Here is a 17277-nt window from a genome sequence, read left to right on the forward strand (position 1 = left end):
TGTTTTATTAGTGTTAATTTGCACCACACACTATCATATCTCTTTTTTCTCCTTTTTGATGAAACGGCAAGTGTAAAAAGTAACATTAAAAACACTTAAATAGCTAAACAAACCGACCGAACGATTCCTACTATGGCGAAGGATTCGTGACGTCCAGCGTGATTGGCTAAAACAGCAGACTTTGAATGAATATTAATGAGACGCTTTAAGAAAGTTGCTGAGTAACATGCTCGCGCGTTGATTAATATTCATGAGTACCTTCGCCATAGTATTCGTGTGTATTCAGTTCAGTATGGGTCTCATTCAGAGCGTGTTTGCTACACAGGGCGGATATCATGTACATGGGGTGAGTGTCACATTTAATGCGCACAAACACAGCGTTTTAATCGTTGCTGGATTTAATTAGACGTCTGGGATGATGAAGAGGTCGTTAATAGTGTTTGATATCTGAGGTAAAGGTTTGTCGGGTGTAAGTTACAGAAATTCTAGGGATGTGCGAGAGATTCCGGGATTTTGTTTTTATTTCAATTTTATTTTATTTTATTGCACTTTAAAACAACAAAATTGGCCAAGCTGCTAACAATAAAGGGTTAAACAAAGCATAGCACATACTTTAAAATACAAATAAATTAAATTAAATACAATTTAATTTATAGTCTTTCTTCTACTGAAATATATTGTCATAAATATTGTATTATTTCATTCATTTATTTTCCTTCGACTTACTCGCTTTATTCATCAGGGGTCGACAGCGGAATGAAGCACCAACTATTCCAGCATATGTTTTACACAGTGGATATATATACACATATATACCCCCCCCCCCCCCACACACACACACACACACACACACACACACACTCATACACTACAGCCAATTTTAGTAGTTCATCAATTATTTAGTTATTTAATTTTGAAACAATCTGAATGAATGAAATGTATTAATTAAAAAAGATAATTAAATTAATAAAAAAAATTATAGTTAAAAATTCTTATTTCATTTAATATTTTATGTAATTTCTTAGACTATTTTTAAAAATCTTTTGATTAGAGTGAATTGACTTAAAAGTTTTAAAACAAAAAAAAAATGAATGTAACTTGCATAGATAATCATTTTTATATGAACAAAAAAGGTTTGTTTATAGGCTTACATAACAAAATTCAGGCCCAATAATGTGTGGGATATTGGAAAAAGGTGTTACCCAAGTGTTTTTTAAATAGTAAAAAAGCTAAATAAAATTTACAAAATCAATTTTGATTGCTCAAAAATTAAATGAGTTACAATCAAGTCTCATAAAAAAAAAAAAAGCTGAGGGAAGGTTGAAATTATTGCAAAGTTTTGTTCCTTTACTAAAAAATCTGCTTAGTAAATGCATTTATGTGGATTTTTCATATCTAAACAGACCCAAATGCATTATGATCCATTAATCATCCTTGTGGTTGTTCTAAATCGGTTTCAGATAATAGCATAGATGTGAATATGACTGGGGCAATGGTTAGCACTGTGGCCTCACAGCAAGACGGTTGCTGGTTCGAATCCAAGCCGAGTTCTGGTTCTGTGTGGAGTTTGCATGTTCTCCCCGCACTCCGGTTTCCCCCACAGTCCAAACACATGAGCTACAGGGGGGGAATAGATTAACTAAATTGGCTGTAGTGTATGAGTGTGTGTGTTTTCCAGTACTGGCTCGCAGCTGGAAGTGTATCTACTGTGTAAAGCATATGCTGGAATAGTTGGCGGTTCATTCCGCTGTGGTGACCCCTGATGAATAAAGGGACTAAGCCGAAGGAAAATGAATGGATGAATGTGACTGCTGAATTTGCTTGTTTATTGTTGGTGAAAATAATCTACTTTAATTCCCAGGTTCAGGAGAATTCTCCAGCAGAGAGAGCCGGTCTGGAGCCCTTCTTTGACTTCATTCTGTCAATTGGACACACCAGACTGGTGAGAAATAAACTCCTTAATCTTTAACCCAGTGAAGCCTTTAAATGTCACTTTAAGCTGAATACTAGTGTCTTAAAAATATCTAGTCTGATATTATGTGCTGTCATCATGATTCAGACCTTACCTGTACATATACTAATATAACATGTTTGTATTAATATATTAATAAAGTGTGTGCTTGTGCTCAGAATAAAGAGAGCAGCACGCTGAAGGAGCTCCTGAAGGCTAATGTGGAGAAGCCGGTGAAGCTGCAGGTTTACAGCAGTAAAGTGATGAGGGTTCGAGAGCTGGAGCTGGTTCCCAGTAACCTGTGGGGCGGTCAGGGGCTCCTGGGGGCCAGTGTTCGCTTCTGCAGCTTCACCGGGGCCGATCAATACGTCTGGCACGTGCTGGTGAGTAAATACTAAATACTATATAATATATTATTAATATACTAAAACAGTCAGAATTATTAGCCCTAATGTACATTTTGTTCCCAACTACTGTTTAACAGAGAGAAGAACACATTTCTAATCATAATAGTTTTAATAACTCATTTTAAAAGACAGTAGTATTCAGCTTAAAATGACATTTAAAGGCTTAACTTAATTAGGCAAGTCATTGTATAACAGTGGTTTATTCTGTAGACAATCCAAAACAAATATTGCTGAAGGGGGCTAATAATATTGACCTTAAAATGCTTTAAAACCATTAAAAACAGCTTTTTTCTAGCTTTTATTCTATATATATATATATATATATATATATATATATATATATACACACATACACACATATATATATATATATATATATATATATATATATATATATATATATATATATATATATATATATATACACACACACACACATACACACACACACATATATATACACACACACAAACACATATATATATATATATATATATATATATATATATATATATATATATATATATATATATACACACACACACACACACACGTTTGTGTATGTAGTGTATGTGTTTATGTATTGTTTTCTGAATGTGCTTTACCTGACTCTTCTTTCAGGATGTGGAAGTGAATTCTCCGGCTGAACTGGCGGGACTGAAGCCTTATTCGGACTATATCATTGGTGCCGATCAGGTTCTACAGGAAGTAAGATCTGATTATTACATATTCAAAGCTGATTTGGTACAACATCAGACACCAGAGTGTGGGTCATCAATTCAATTCATTTTATATTTATATTTTTCGTACAAAATGAAACTGAAGACCTATAGAGTAAATGAAAAGGTGTGCTTTAAGGCTATTGCTGTGCGCATATATATATATATATATATATATATATATAGTTGAAGTCAGAATTATTAGCCCCCTTTGAATTTATGTCGCTTTTTTTTAATATTTCACATATTATATTTAACAGAGCAAGGAAATATTCACAGTATGTTTGATAATGTTTTTCCTTCTGGAGAAAGTCTTATTTGATTTATTTGGGCTAGAATAAAAGCAGTTCTTAATTTTTTAAACACCATTTTAAGGACAAAATTATTAGCCCCTTTAAGCTAACTTTTTTTTTCAAAAATCTACAGAACAAACCATCATTATACAATAACTTGCCAAATTACCCTAACCTGCCTAGTTACCCTAATTACTATAGTTAAGCCTTTAAATGTCACTTTAAGCTGTATAGAAGTGTCTTGAAGAATATCTAGTCTAATATTATTTACTGTCGTCATGGCAAAGAGAAAACAATTCAGTTATTAGAGATGAGTTATTAAACTATCATGTTTAGAAATGTGTTGAAGAAATCTGCTCTCTGTTGAAAAGAAATTGGGGAAAAAAATAAACATGGGTTCTAATAATTTAGGGGGGCTAATAATTCTGACTTCAACTGTATATATATATATGCATGCCAAAAGAGTGCTCCATATTCACAGCTGAAGCCCACGCACTACTTTTATCATTGGAGTTTATAGAAAATACACAACAAAAGAAAACATTATTTTTACAGACTCTAAGAGTGATCACCCCTTGATTGAAAATATTTTAACTAAAGTTCACCACCTACAAAACAAATTTTACCATATCATTTTTGCTGGATACCAGGACATGTTGGACTTTCCGGAATGAATGAGGGATGCAGCTGCTAAAGCTGCTCTAAAACAAGCTGTGAACAAATGTCAAACTTCTCCATCAGAGATGAGACCTTTAATTAACAATTACATTTTAAACAAGTGGCAAGAGGAGTGGGATACTCTGGAAAACAATAAATTACACAAAATCCAGCCTGAAATGACACACAGAGGTAAAAGACATTTTAAGAAACGAGCTGATCAAGTCATTTTTACCAGATGTCGTATTGGACATACAAGATCAACACATAACTTTTACTCAAAGGTGAAGACCCTACCCAATGTTTGCACTAAAACTCCATGGACCGTAAAACACAACTGCTGGACTGCCCTGCTTTTAATGACTCCAGAAAGACTTTTTATGATGAAAACTCTCTTAAAGACATTTTTAACAAAGTGACACCAGAAAAAGTATTAGAATTTTTAACATGTATTAACCAGAAAAATCTTAATTAAACTGTATGTTCAATTGTTTATTTTTTCACTGTTGATGTTTGTTAATTACTGAAATGCTCTTGCCATGAAAAAAGCCTTAGTAATAATGAATGAATGAATATATATATATAAAAAAAAAAAAATATATATATATATATATATATATATATATATATATATATATATATATATATATATATATATATATATATATATATATATAGGAATGTCAGAATTTTTCACCCCCCTTTGATTTGTTTTTCTTTTTTAAATATTTCCCAAATGATGTTAAACAGATTCAGGAATTTTTCCACAGTATTTCCTATAATATTTTTTCTTCTGGAGAAAGTCTTATGTGTTTTATTTCAGCTAGAATAAAAGCAGGTTTTATTTTTTTTATAAACCATTTTAAGGTCAATATTATTAGCCCGCTTAAGCAATATTAATTTTGGATTGTCTACAGAACAAACCATTATGTTTAGAAATGTGTTGAAAAAAATCTCTCAGTTAAACAGAAATTGGGAAAAAATATACAGGAGGACTAATTATTCTGACTTGCCAAAGCTAAATTTGTAAATCACTTTGGGCAATAACTAAATATAAAATGTAATGTTTTACATTTTACAGATATTTTAAAAGCAAATAAGTCACACAAATGAAAGAAATCAAGTGAAGGCTCATGCACACCAGGATGATTGTTGTGCACAATTTATTGCCTACATTTAATGCCTCATGATTAGAGCCAGACAGAATTTGCGGGTGTTTTTTGCTATTTCTGTGGAGAATTTAGTTAAAAATCTGCGGATTATGCAGAATGATTTTAGGAGTATCATAACTAAAACCTTAATATATGAAATAAAAAATAACACCTTTTTAACTTTTATTTAATGTTTAAATTGCAAATCCAAATAGATGCACTTTATTTGGTAAACAAAGCAAGTTTCTCATATAATATCTCTACTAATAGACAGAAAATATTACTTTACACATTGTAAATAGTAAATAATTTAACATATGAAACATGTTTAACTATAATTATATGTTTAACATTAAATTAAACATATAAACATTCTCATATTAGTCAATAATATTACTGAAATTAATTTAAAAACTGAATAAATCTAAATGTACACACATTTACACAAGTAAATAAACAAAATCAATGACGGGCTAAAAATCAGCAGAATTCTGCATGCACAGACTCCGTGTGGGCTTACTCATGACTAATTTAGATTAAAAACTGCTCATTATAATAAATACTAAACTTCATTTTTGGGTGACTAGTCTCTTTTGACTGTATTTGTGCAGTCGGAGGACTTTTTCTCGCTGATCGAGGCGTGTGAAGGTAAATCGCTGAAGCTTCTGGTCTACAACACACACACTGACCGCTGTCGAGAAGTGCTCATCACTCCCAATGCAGCCTGGGGTGGAAACGGCAGGTACAACATCCGCAAACACACTGTTTCAATTTAAACATGCGCATTAAACTTATGCAAAAACCTGGAATATTGCAGAAAAGATTTGTGAATAAAGCGGCATTTCCAACAAACACAAACAGTGTTGCAAAAGAACATTGTAGATGTTTTACAATGTGCCGGAAACGCTGCAAAGTCCATTAATACAAAGTTCCTAAAACACAAGTACAGTTGAAAGCAGAAGTTTACATGCGCTGTATTAAAAGGCACATAACCATTTTAAGAAAGGTCAGATGTTAATGTGACTAAATTGTTTTTATTTTAGGTAAGTTAGAGTGATCACATGTGTTTCTGTTCTGTTAATTAGCAGAATAATGAGAGAGAGTTATTGAGAAATTGTTATAACTCTTGTTGAAAGTCAGGTTTACATACAGTAAGATTATTCTGCCTCTGGAAAAGCTCAGATGATGATGTCAGGTTTTTGGAAGTTTCTGATTGGCTAATTGACAACATTTGAGTTAATGTGAGGCACAACTGTAGAATAGTGTTGAAGGAAAAGCTCAAACACACTGCCTCCTTGTGTGACAACATGGGAGAAATAACAAGCCAGAATCAATAACAAAGCCAGATTACAATGTGCTCAATCACACTGGGAAAAAGACTCATGTTTGGAGACATGTCCTGTGCTCTGATGGAGCTAAGATTGACCTGTTTGACCATAATGAGCAGTGTTAAATTTTGAGGACAAAGGGGAAAGCGCACAAGCCTAGGAACACCATCCCAACTGTGAAGTATGGGGGCGGCAGCATCATGTTGTGGGGCTGTTTTGCTGCAGGAGGGACTGGTCCACTTCACAGCATAGATGGCATCATGAAGACAGAACATTATGGAGAAATACTGAAGCAACATCTCAAGACATCAGCCTGGACATTACAACTTGGCCACAAATGAGTCTTCCAAACAGACCATGACCCCAAGCATACTGCCAAATTAGTGAAAATGTGCTTTAAGGACAACAGAGTGAATGTTTTGGAGTGGCCATCACAAAGCCCTGATGTCAATCCTATAGAAAATGTGTGGGCAGAGTTGAAAAAGCTTGTTCGAGCAAGACAGCCAACAAATCTGACTCAGTTACAGCAATTCTGTCAGGAGGAATGGGCCAAAATTCCTGCAAACTATTGTGAGAAGCTTGTGGAAGGAGACCCAAAACATTTGACCAAAGTTATACAGTTTAAAAGCAAAGCTCAAAATACCAAGGAAATGTGTGTAAACTTGACTATCTAGAAACTAATCAAAATTTCTCCAAAAAAAATAGATAAATAAATAAAATTCTCATTATTCTGGCATTTAGCAAGAAAAAGGGTAATCCTTATGGCCCTAAAATAGTAAACGTTTAGTATGATTTACCATCAGACAGTTTTTCAAAAAATTTTTTTTTTGGAGTGTATGTAAACTTCTGCTTTCAACTGTTTATCTGATCATCATCTGTGAAAAACTCAATCATATCCTGCATACTGATGCATTTTTTCTGATCAGATAAAAAGTTTCTCCTACTCAGTTTTCTTTGTGTGCATTTTCTAAATGCATGCACATCTTGGGATTTCCATTGTTATGCAATATTCCAAAATGTGTAAATACATATATACAGTAGGTGGATGGAATCAGTAATCGTTAAAATACACCCTAAAATAAAGTGTGAACAAAGAAATCTATTTTTTGCCTGTACCTACTCAACCAAACTTGAATCAAAAGATTACTTACAAACAAGATGTGTGATGGAACTGTGAAATTTACTATTAATATATTGTTTTTACTTTCATCCTCTTGTGCATGTGTGTGTTTGTTCAGTCTTGGCTGTGACGTCGGGTTTGGATACCTGCATCGCATCCCCATGTGTCCCGTCACATCTGATCAACACCAAAACACACCTGAACACCAGGAAAACAAGCACCGCTCTGAGGTACAACAATCGCTAAAATCACAACATGGCTGAATCTTCAAATGTGGGTAAAAAAAAATGTTCAGCTTTGTCAGAGCAGTGTGTTTTCAGCTGTTTCTAGTGAACTCGACTGATGCTGAGGAGAAAACAGACGCTCAAGGTGGATCTGTTCAGGACACTTCTGAAGATTCAGCTCAGTGTGAAATATCTCCCGGTGGGTCAAACCATTATTACATAACGTTGAATAAATCAATAACTGATTTATTTTCTCTTTGCCATGATGACAGCACATCATATTTGACTAGATGTTGTTCAGGATACTAGTATTCAGCTTAAATTGTCATATTAAGCTTGCATGCAGATCAGCTTGTTGTTGGAGACCCTTAAAACCAAAATATGACCCTATTTATTTATAATAGGGGCTCTTTAAAGGCTTAACTAGGGTAATTTTGTGCAACATGATAATGGCTTATTTAAAACTGGTTCAGTTTGAACTAATAGTATCTGGATGCAGCCTTTATGATGCAAGCTGAGATTGCATCACTCAGCGATGCAATGTCAGACACAATGCACTCAAATGGAGCGAGTGATGTCACTTTGAGGGGTGTGGTTAGGTGAGCCCATTAAAAAGCATTGGATGCAGCTCAGATTGCATCTGCACCAGGTCTGCATCCAGACCCCTCTCAATTTGAACAGCGTTTTAGAAAAGAGACATTTTCATTAAAGGGGTGGTCCACTACGATCTCATATTTTAAACTTTAGCTGATGTGTAATGTAGCTGTGTGAACATAAACAACATCTCTGAATGTAAAATGTTCTAAGTTCAATGGAAAGGGAGGCCTTGGCTTTTACAGAGTTAGCTTGGCAAAGCCTTCAATGAACAAATTTTGGGGACTACAAAAAATACTTCCGCCCCCTGCGAGATCACAAAAGTTTGTTAACTGCGCATACACACTGCGCAAGTAAGGGCCGTGGCCAGAGGCGCTGTAACGTTTTAGCAGAGATGAAGCTAAAAATACGTCTAAACACTGCTGTTTCCACAGAGCTTCGTCTGTTTCTGTATTTGGGCCCCCAAAGCACACGACACAAAGACAGAAGTGCTTACAGGTCAATATTAATTATGTTCCAGAGAATTATAAAACACACAGCAAGCATGATTTGACAAAACAGCTCCAGAATCTCTCCCAGTTCAGTGCTGGATTCGGCTAAAATCTCCTCAAAGCAGAAGCTGTGAGCTACAACCTGTAAGTGTTTTTATTTGTAAAAATTGATCATGACATGTACAGTGTCTAGCGTTAACCGTATGCTGTAGCAACGATGTGAACAATGGGAAATGCTGCTTTGCGGGCAAATGATTTAGCTACAAACTCATATTTATCAGTCAAACTGCTGTAAACACACTTGCACTCCACCAGCACGGTCTCTTATGTGTGTGCTCACGGGACTGCACTGATTTCCCTTAGGCAGCTTTTCCATGCGTTTCACATCTCAGATAATGAAGTCGCAAAAGATATGTGGATGATTCATATTACTTACACCTGCATATTCCGGATACTCGTGAAAGACGTCATGTAACGCATAGAGTTAAAAAAATACAGATTAGCTTACCTGACTTGTGGTCGCAGCAGAATAATAAATCAAGGCTCACACAGGAGGCATCCCACATATTGTGCTTTATTCTTCTGTCAAGATATATTACAGAAAATAACTTAATCTGAGCATCAGAGAACGTCCTGCGCACATGCGCTTGTTACAGAAAGTTCACACATTCACACACACATAAACGCACACACATACGCTGTTAAAGGAGCCGCACCCCATTTTCACTCGTTAGTTACAGACACATGTCAGATTTTATTTTAGAGAGCAGGAGGTTGACTGCATGTTTACACAGCAGAAAAGTGCGTGCTTTTAAGGGCGTGGCATGGAGCCGATCCGCCAATAGCTGCACATTATGACGATGACCAATCGATGTCACTTAAGGGCGGGCCTTTCAGAGGAACTAGGAAATTTGACAGTCGTTTTCAGTGTTGCCAGACGTACGATAATTTCCGTATTTGTACGATAATTTCGACCTCTGTACGATCAATAATGAGAAAAATCCTATAATGTACGATAATTTCAGAATTTAACGGCATTTAAAAGTAACTTCATTGTAATCTTCGGGCTTCTTTACTTATTGATCTAGTTGCATCTTTTCTTGTACTGTCTGTGAGGAGTAGGTGGAGTTAGGCACGTTTTCTATCTCATCTTACGTTGCCTCTTCTCAGCCAATCAACGTGGAGAATGGCTCTCTCTCACGAGTTAACGCTCCTGCTGCGCGTGCCCGTGGTTAGGTCAGTAGTTTTCAGTTTGAGGTCGATCTTTTAAGCAATAATGTTACAACAATTTGTGCTGTAAAGGAAGGTAAGAAGGATGGGAGTTTTCCCTTGATGTTCTCGTTTTTCCCCATTCAAATGCGTCTTTTTTTTTTACAAAGTTCGTCTCATCAAAACAAAGCATGAAAATAAATCCCTCAACATCTGGCAACATTCAATGACAGCAACTCAGAGGTGGAGTTTGAACCTTCCCACTAAGGTACCTAGTTTTTTTTTAACGTATTGTGGTAATTTGCATGTTGTGTCAAAACGCTATGTGTCTAGATAATAGCTGTATACTCTCAGTTTGACTCGTGTACGATAATTTTCCTCCAAATACGATAATTTTGAGGTTCTAGTACGATACTTTGACATTTCCAATCTGGCAACACTGGTCGTTTTCATGTTAGCTGAGTAGCTGTGTATAATCAAAGTGAGATATATGAAAAAATTACGCGACTTCCTTCAAGTGAAACATGAGCACACATTGCTTTGCATCTTATAAACACAAACAAGCCTCAAAATTACATTCTGGACCACCCCTTTAACTAAAGATGCTGTCTCAGTGTGGATGAGAAGCCGAAATGGAGAGGAAAAATATGCATTGTTAAACTAAAATGTATTCGTGTGGACATGGCTCAAGTGAATGTTGCTTACTGATCAGGTTATTTTCAAAGTGTGCAAACACAAAGTAGCAGATGCCCATCTCTGTATAAACATGTCCTGTGTTAATTGAAGTTGGACCGTGTTAATTGTGTTTCTGACACCATCCTATGCCAGTATTGAGTATTGTACTTTTAAATGATAGCCAGAAAGGTCGACCAGCAGTTAACAGGTTAAGAATATCAAGTGTTTTCCAATGCAAATTAAATGCATTAAGCAAACCATTTTCTTTTTGTATGTATGCATGTATGTGTGTGTGTGTGTGTGTGTGTGTGTGTGTGTGTGTGTGTGTGTGTGTGTGTGTGTGTGTGTGTGTGTGTGTGTGTGTGTGTTTGCAGCGTTGGCTCTCTCTGAATGTTTAGATTCATCTACTTCCCTTCTAGACGCCTCTACTTCGTCTCTGAAAGCTGATGATGATGATGAGGAGGAGTCTGCTATTAGTAAGCATCCGATTAGCTTTAAAGATTAAATATTCTGGCTCTTTTTACAAGATGTACAATGCGTCTCTGATGTGTCTGGAGTGTCTAGTGAAGTTTGACACGCAGATAATGTTTTCTCTCTGAAACTGACCCTTTTAGGCTTTGATGACAGTCGCTGTTCATTTGTGCTTCATCTAAAACTCCACATCTATAATCCTCTTAGTCTATGCTGACGTTATCTTCAGCAGCTCAAACACTCTAATGGCTAAAGGACAGACGGCTGCTTCTCACTCAGGGCTGCTGTTTATGCTAATGAGATGGAGAGAAGGGCACTAGTGGGCGGGGCTTGCCCCCTATGATGACACGTACAAAGGGAGAATGTCAATCAAAGTGTTTCAGTCATCAAGTCTGATTAGAACAAACACAATTAATTAATGTTGACCATTAGAGGCTGGAGATACTCACACACTGCTGACACACAACTGAGCTTAAACCCCTTATAGAAGTGATTATTTTAAGCAGACTCCTCCGCTAACGCTGCATTACTTCCTCATCTGCAGGCAGTCCTAAGATCAGCTCATCAGTCCTGCTGGAGGATTCAGGCATCTGTGAGTCTCAAACATCTCCTGCAATCATAAATACAACACCAAAGCATGACCAGACTGTCAAATGTACACAGAAAACACTCGCATAATCATGTGCTGTGCCTCAGGTGTGTGTGTGTGTGTGTGTTCTCAGGGTTTCTTTCACAGAAATAGTTCAGCTGCTTGAAATGTTTCACCTGTGGAATAATATAATATGTATAGATGAAGCTTTAAATGTACTGTATATATAAGTATATACTGCTGTTGCTGCATGTGGGATTACTCTGGGATTATAGCACCACATTGTGTGTACAAGTGTGTATTTCTGCTTTACAGAATATTGCCTTCATCTAATTGTGAATATATGACTATATAGACAATAAAACCATATTCCACCCTTAAAAAACATAGTCTCCTATCGCACCACATCCCAAAGCTGCTCTATTGGATTGAGCTCTGGTGGCTGTGGAGGCCATTTGAGTACAGTGAACTCATTGTCATGTTCGAGAAACCAGTCTGAGATGATTGAGCTTGATGACATGCTGCGTTATCCTGCTGGAAGTAGCCATCAGAAGATGGAGACACTGTGCTCATAAAGGAATGGACATGGCCAGAACAATCCTCAGGTATAATATATGAATATATTGAACATAGTTCTGATACATTACAGATCTCTTAGTATTTAAAATTAGGCAGCTTCTGTGATGTAATAGGGTGGATAAACCCTGCCTTCACAGGAGAGCGACGCCCACTTCTGCTGATGCCTGTTAATATGCAAAAACGTCAGCCAATCAGAGCAGTGGGCGTTTACTTCTGCATATTTAATCAGCCACTCCCATCCAAACATTCAAAAATACACATTCATTCATTTTCCTTCGTCTAGGTCCCTTTATTTAACAGGGGTCACCACAGCGGAATGAACCACCAACTATTCCACCATGTTCTACACAGCGGATGCACTTCCAGCTGCAACCCTGCAATCAATTCCCCTATAGCGCATGTGTTTGGACTGTGGGGGAAACCGGAGCACCCGGAGAAAACCCACGCGAACACAGGGAGAACATGCAAACTCCACACAGAAACGCCAACTGACCCAGCCGAGACTCAAACCAGTGTCACCGTGTTGCCCAGAAAATAGACAATAATTTGTAGATTATGACCTAATAACACTATAATTGGACCTCAGAGAACAGTCCAAAATATAAAGTTAGCTCTTACTTAACCTGACATGACCTTCTCTTAAGAAAAAAGGTGTGCATTTAAACTGGTTCGTTATTGGTTAATTTATTAAGCTGTTATTTACCCAAAATATACTGCATATAATTACAATCAGCACAGGAAGCATAAATACAGGGGAGTGTGGACACGGGCGTCTGAAAAACTCTCCGAGCTTTTACTTTCTTCAGTTTCCTGTTGGTTTCGGTGATACTAGATTTATTATTCCTTTATTTGGAGAAGACCAAATATATACATGAATACATGTCACCAAACACTGTGCAAATCTGGGGAGGATCGACAGAAACCCTTTAATAGCTCTCTAATAATTCATTTTGTTTATAAAATTAATTATTCATTGATTTTTAGTGTATTTTCCTGTTCATGTATGGAAAGATGACAATCAGCAGCAATCCATCTGGATGAAGGAAGAATTTCAATTTAAGAAAATAGTGCCGTCAAACGATTCATCATGATCAATCACATCCAAAATAAAAGTTCCTATTTACATAATATATATGTGTGTGTGTGTATGTTTTAAATATTTAATTATATATAGTATATATTCAATTATATACGGTGTAAAATCGCTGTCTTTGAATCTACAGTATCATAACATGTCATTTATTTCTCTTATTTCAAAGCTGAATGTTTAGTTTTCAGTCACATGATCCTTCAATATAAATATGCATTATTATTATTTTTATTATTATCATCATAATCATCTATGAACAGTAGTCATTTATTGAAATGTTTAATTATAATATTAAATATTCAATTCTATACTGTTTAAAATCGCTGTTTTCTCTTTAAATATATTATAAAATGTAACTTATTTGTTATTACACAGTGGAATTTTCTGTTTCCAGTCACATGATCCCTTTGAAAAAATTATATTATGCAAATTACTGCAAAATAAATAGTATCATCATCATTTCTGAACAGTTCAGTAATGTTTATTGGGATTATTTAATGAATTATGCTTTAAATATTTTATTATAATATATTAAATATTCAGTCATATACTGTTTAAAATCGCTCTCTTTTAATATACTGTATTATAAATTGTAATTTATTTCTCATTTCAAAGCTAATTTTTTAGTTTCCAGTAACGTGATCCTTCAGAAATCATGACATTAAGCTGATTTGCTGCTAAATAAATATGCATTATTATTATTATCATCATCATCATCTATGAACAGTAGTTTATTTAAATATGTAAATATATGTAAATATATATATATATATATATATATATATATATATATATATATATATATATATATATATATATATATATATATATATATATAAATATTCTATTATATACTGTTTAAAAATGCTGTTTTCTCTTTAAAAATATTATAAAATGTTGTTTATTTATTATTTTACAGCTGAATTGTTAATTTCCAGTCACTTGATCCCTCAGAAATCACTTAATTATGCTGATTTGCAGCAAAATAAACATTATTATTACCATCACCATCATCATCGATGAACAGTTGAGTAATATTTTTTTAGGATTATTAAATGAATTATGCTTTATTTAATTATAAAATATTAAATATTCAAGTATATATGGTTGTAAATAGCTGACTGTTTTTTTAAATATCTTATAAAATGTACTGTAAAAGCTGAATTTTTAGTTTATAGTCACATGATCCTTCAGAAATCATTCTATTATTCTGATTCATAGCAAAATAAATATGCATTATTATTATTATTATTATTATTATTATTACTACCATCATCATTATTTATGAACAGCTGAGCCATTTTTTTTCAGGATTCTTCAATGAATTATACTTTAAATATTTAATTACAATATATGAAACATTCAAGTATGTTTTGAATATGCAGTATTATCATATGTCATTTATTTCTCTTATACATAAAAAAATAATCTCTAAATAATTTATAACCTACAATAACACTAATATTAATAGTTTCTTAATCAGCACATGTTCATATTAGAGTGATTTCTGATGGATCACATGAGGAGAATTAATGATAAAAATTCAGCACTGAAATTACAGGAACCAACTCCATTTTATAATATATCCAAATAGAAAATGTTTATCTTATATAGTAAAAATGTGTCTAAATTGTACACTTTGCTGTACTTTGGATCAAATAAATGCATGAGCATTAAATAATAAAACATTAAAAGTCATTTTGTATTTTGTGTGTACCTAATAAATATTCATATTACATAAGTATACATGCACTATATGAGTTGAGGTCAAAATGACTAGTGTTAAACAACTACTATTCAGCTTAAAGTGCAATTTAAAAGCTTAAGTAGGCAAGTAATTATAGAAGAGTGGGTTTGTTCTGTAGACAATTGAGAATAAAAACATGACTGGGGCTCATATCAATAACCTTAAAACTGCTTTAAAGACAATTTAAAACTGCTTTTATTCCGACCAAAGTAAAATCAATAAGACTTTCCAGAAGAAAAAATATTATAGAAATTACTGTGAAAATTTTTCTTGCTCTAATTAAACATCCCTTCAGAAATATTTGATGTTGAATAAAAATGTTCATAGAAGGGCAAATAATTATTACTTTAATTATGTGTGTGTTTTTATGTGTGTGTTTTTATGTGTGTGTGTGTTTTTGTGTGTGTGTGTGTGTGTGTGTGTGTGTGTGTGTGTGTGTGTATATATATATATAACGTAAATAAATAAACCTTTTATTTAGACTGTGATTAATCATTTGACCGCACTACTTTAAATCAAACTCACCTTCATATTTTCATCCATGCTTATTTTTTCTTTAAATGACTTATTCCTACTTTGTGACGTTACGAGTTACATGTCCTCATATTTGACATGAATAAGCACCTTTTTAAAGACACCGTACGTTTTCTTAAAAACAGAAAAGGTAAATAAAAACCTCCTATGCTCCAACTGGACTACAAAATAATTACAGTATATGTACAGAATGGATGCACTGATGACCACAGCATGTCAGTGAGAGAGATGCATCATGGGAAACGGAGTTCTTCAGTGCTCCTTCAAGACTCACGGTTGGTTTTTTTAAAGCAGTTCCGCAGATCTGAAGACGTCATTGGCAACAAACACATCACTGGAATGTGAAATGAGAGAAAATAATAAAGGAGAAACTGAAACTGAGAGTGTTTCTGCGTTTGTCCAGCGTTTCTCCTCACATCTCCAGACTGAAGCGCGAGTGCAGGTGAGTGTGCTTTTTAATGGAAGTGTGTTTGCATGAGAGTTTCACGTTGATTTCTGCCGGTAGTGAAGCGTCAGGTCGCCGCCGCTCTTCCAGATGAAGTGCTTCACTGTTCGCAGGTCCATGTTTGGGTCCAAAACCTTCCGGAAACAATAAAAACACGTGCAATTAGTGGTGTAACAGATCACAAACCTCACGGTTCATAACACATTACGGTTTTTTAGTCATGGAGTGAACTATTTTTCAGATCAGCCAAAGGAGGAGACGAATGTAATTTGCTTTCCATTCATTACAGAAACAGCACTGCAAGACACTTTTGGTTTGAACAAACTGAATCTAGAAGCTGTCATTTCATTAAAAATCAAAGGAAGAAAGAATCAGCTAAATAAACATAAACTGCTAAATATTCTGTGAATAATTCACTGTTCCCCTACTGCTATTGCTGATAACGCTAAACGTAGAAATCTAACATCATTTGTACAACCCATATTTATTTTTAATCTCATCTTCAATAAATTATTCATTCATATATCTTCATGTTTCGTTGTTAGATGATCATTTTTGAAGAATTATTTAGTGGCAAAATAGGGTCCAACCCGGTACTAGTAAGGTGTACCTAATAAAGTGGCCAGTGAGAGTATAATATAATATAATATAATATAATATAATATAATATAATATAAAAGAATATAATATAATAAAATAAAATATAATATAATATAATAAAATATAAAATAATACAATATAATAAAATATAATATAAATATAGTATAATTTCATAAAATATAGTATAATATAATAAAATATAATATAAATAAAATATAATAAATAAAATATAGTATAATATAATACAATATAATATAATAAAATATAATATAATACAATATAATATAATAAAATATAATAAATATAATATAATGTAATACAATATAATATAATAAAATATAATATAATATAATATAAAAGAATATAATAAAATTAAATTATAAAATAATACAATATAATAAAA

The 17277-nt window shown here is 34.0% G+C and overlaps 3 protein-coding genes across 6 annotated transcripts in view; 1 reads left to right on the plus strand and 2 right to left on the minus strand.

The window, feature by feature from the left end:
• Positions 1–3019, minus strand: part of ttc21a (tetratricopeptide repeat domain 21A) — a 30957-nt gene extending 27938 nt beyond the window's left edge. The window contains exon 1 of the mRNA XM_073941240.1: positions 2964–3019. The gene's annotated coding sequence lies outside the window, so the exon portion shown is untranslated. The remainder of the gene's footprint in view (positions 1–2963) is intronic.
• Positions 268–12264, plus strand: gorasp1b (golgi reassembly stacking protein 1b). 3 transcript variants are annotated; one of them, XM_002666736.7, is made up of 9 exons: positions 268–346; positions 1862–1942; positions 2131–2334; positions 2980–3066; positions 5790–5920; positions 7745–7856; positions 7947–8049; positions 11194–11295; positions 11835–12264. In XM_002666736.7, exons 1-9 carry the CDS (start codon positions 293–295, stop codon positions 11966–11968), a joined length of 1008 nt encoding a protein of 335 aa, XP_002666782.5. In that variant the 5' UTR covers positions 268–292; the 3' UTR covers positions 11969–12264.
• A 3090-nt stretch (positions 12265–15354) lies between these two features.
• Positions 15355–17277, minus strand: part of wdr48a (WD repeat domain 48a) — a 22393-nt gene continuing 20470 nt past the window's right edge. Inside the window, exon 19 of one of the 2 annotated variants that reach the window (XM_068217122.2) lies at positions 15355–16408. In XM_068217122.2, the coding sequence (XP_068073223.1) occupies positions 16313–16408 (96 nt within the window). In that variant the 3' untranslated portion in view covers positions 15355–16312. 2 annotated transcript variants of the gene reach the window in all.

This window comes from Danio rerio, chromosome 24, assembly GCF_049306965.1.
Source record: "Danio rerio strain Tuebingen ecotype United States chromosome 24, GRCz12tu, whole genome shotgun sequence".
NCBI classification, from domain to species: Eukaryota; Metazoa; Chordata; class Actinopteri; order Cypriniformes; family Danionidae; genus Danio; species Danio rerio.

Coding starts and splice junctions, on each gene's coding strand:
- gorasp1b (XM_002666736.7), top strand. CDS start 293: ATGGGTCTCATTCAGAGCGTGTTTGCTACACAGGGCGGATATCATGTA. Junction 2,335..2,979: donor AATACGTCTGGCACGTGCTG/GTGAGTAAATAC, acceptor CTCTTCTTTCAG/GATGTGGAAGTGAATTCTCC. Junction 11,296..11,834: donor TGAGGAGGAGTCTGCTATTA/GTAAGCATCCGA, acceptor CCTCATCTGCAG/GCAGTCCTAAGATCAGCTCA.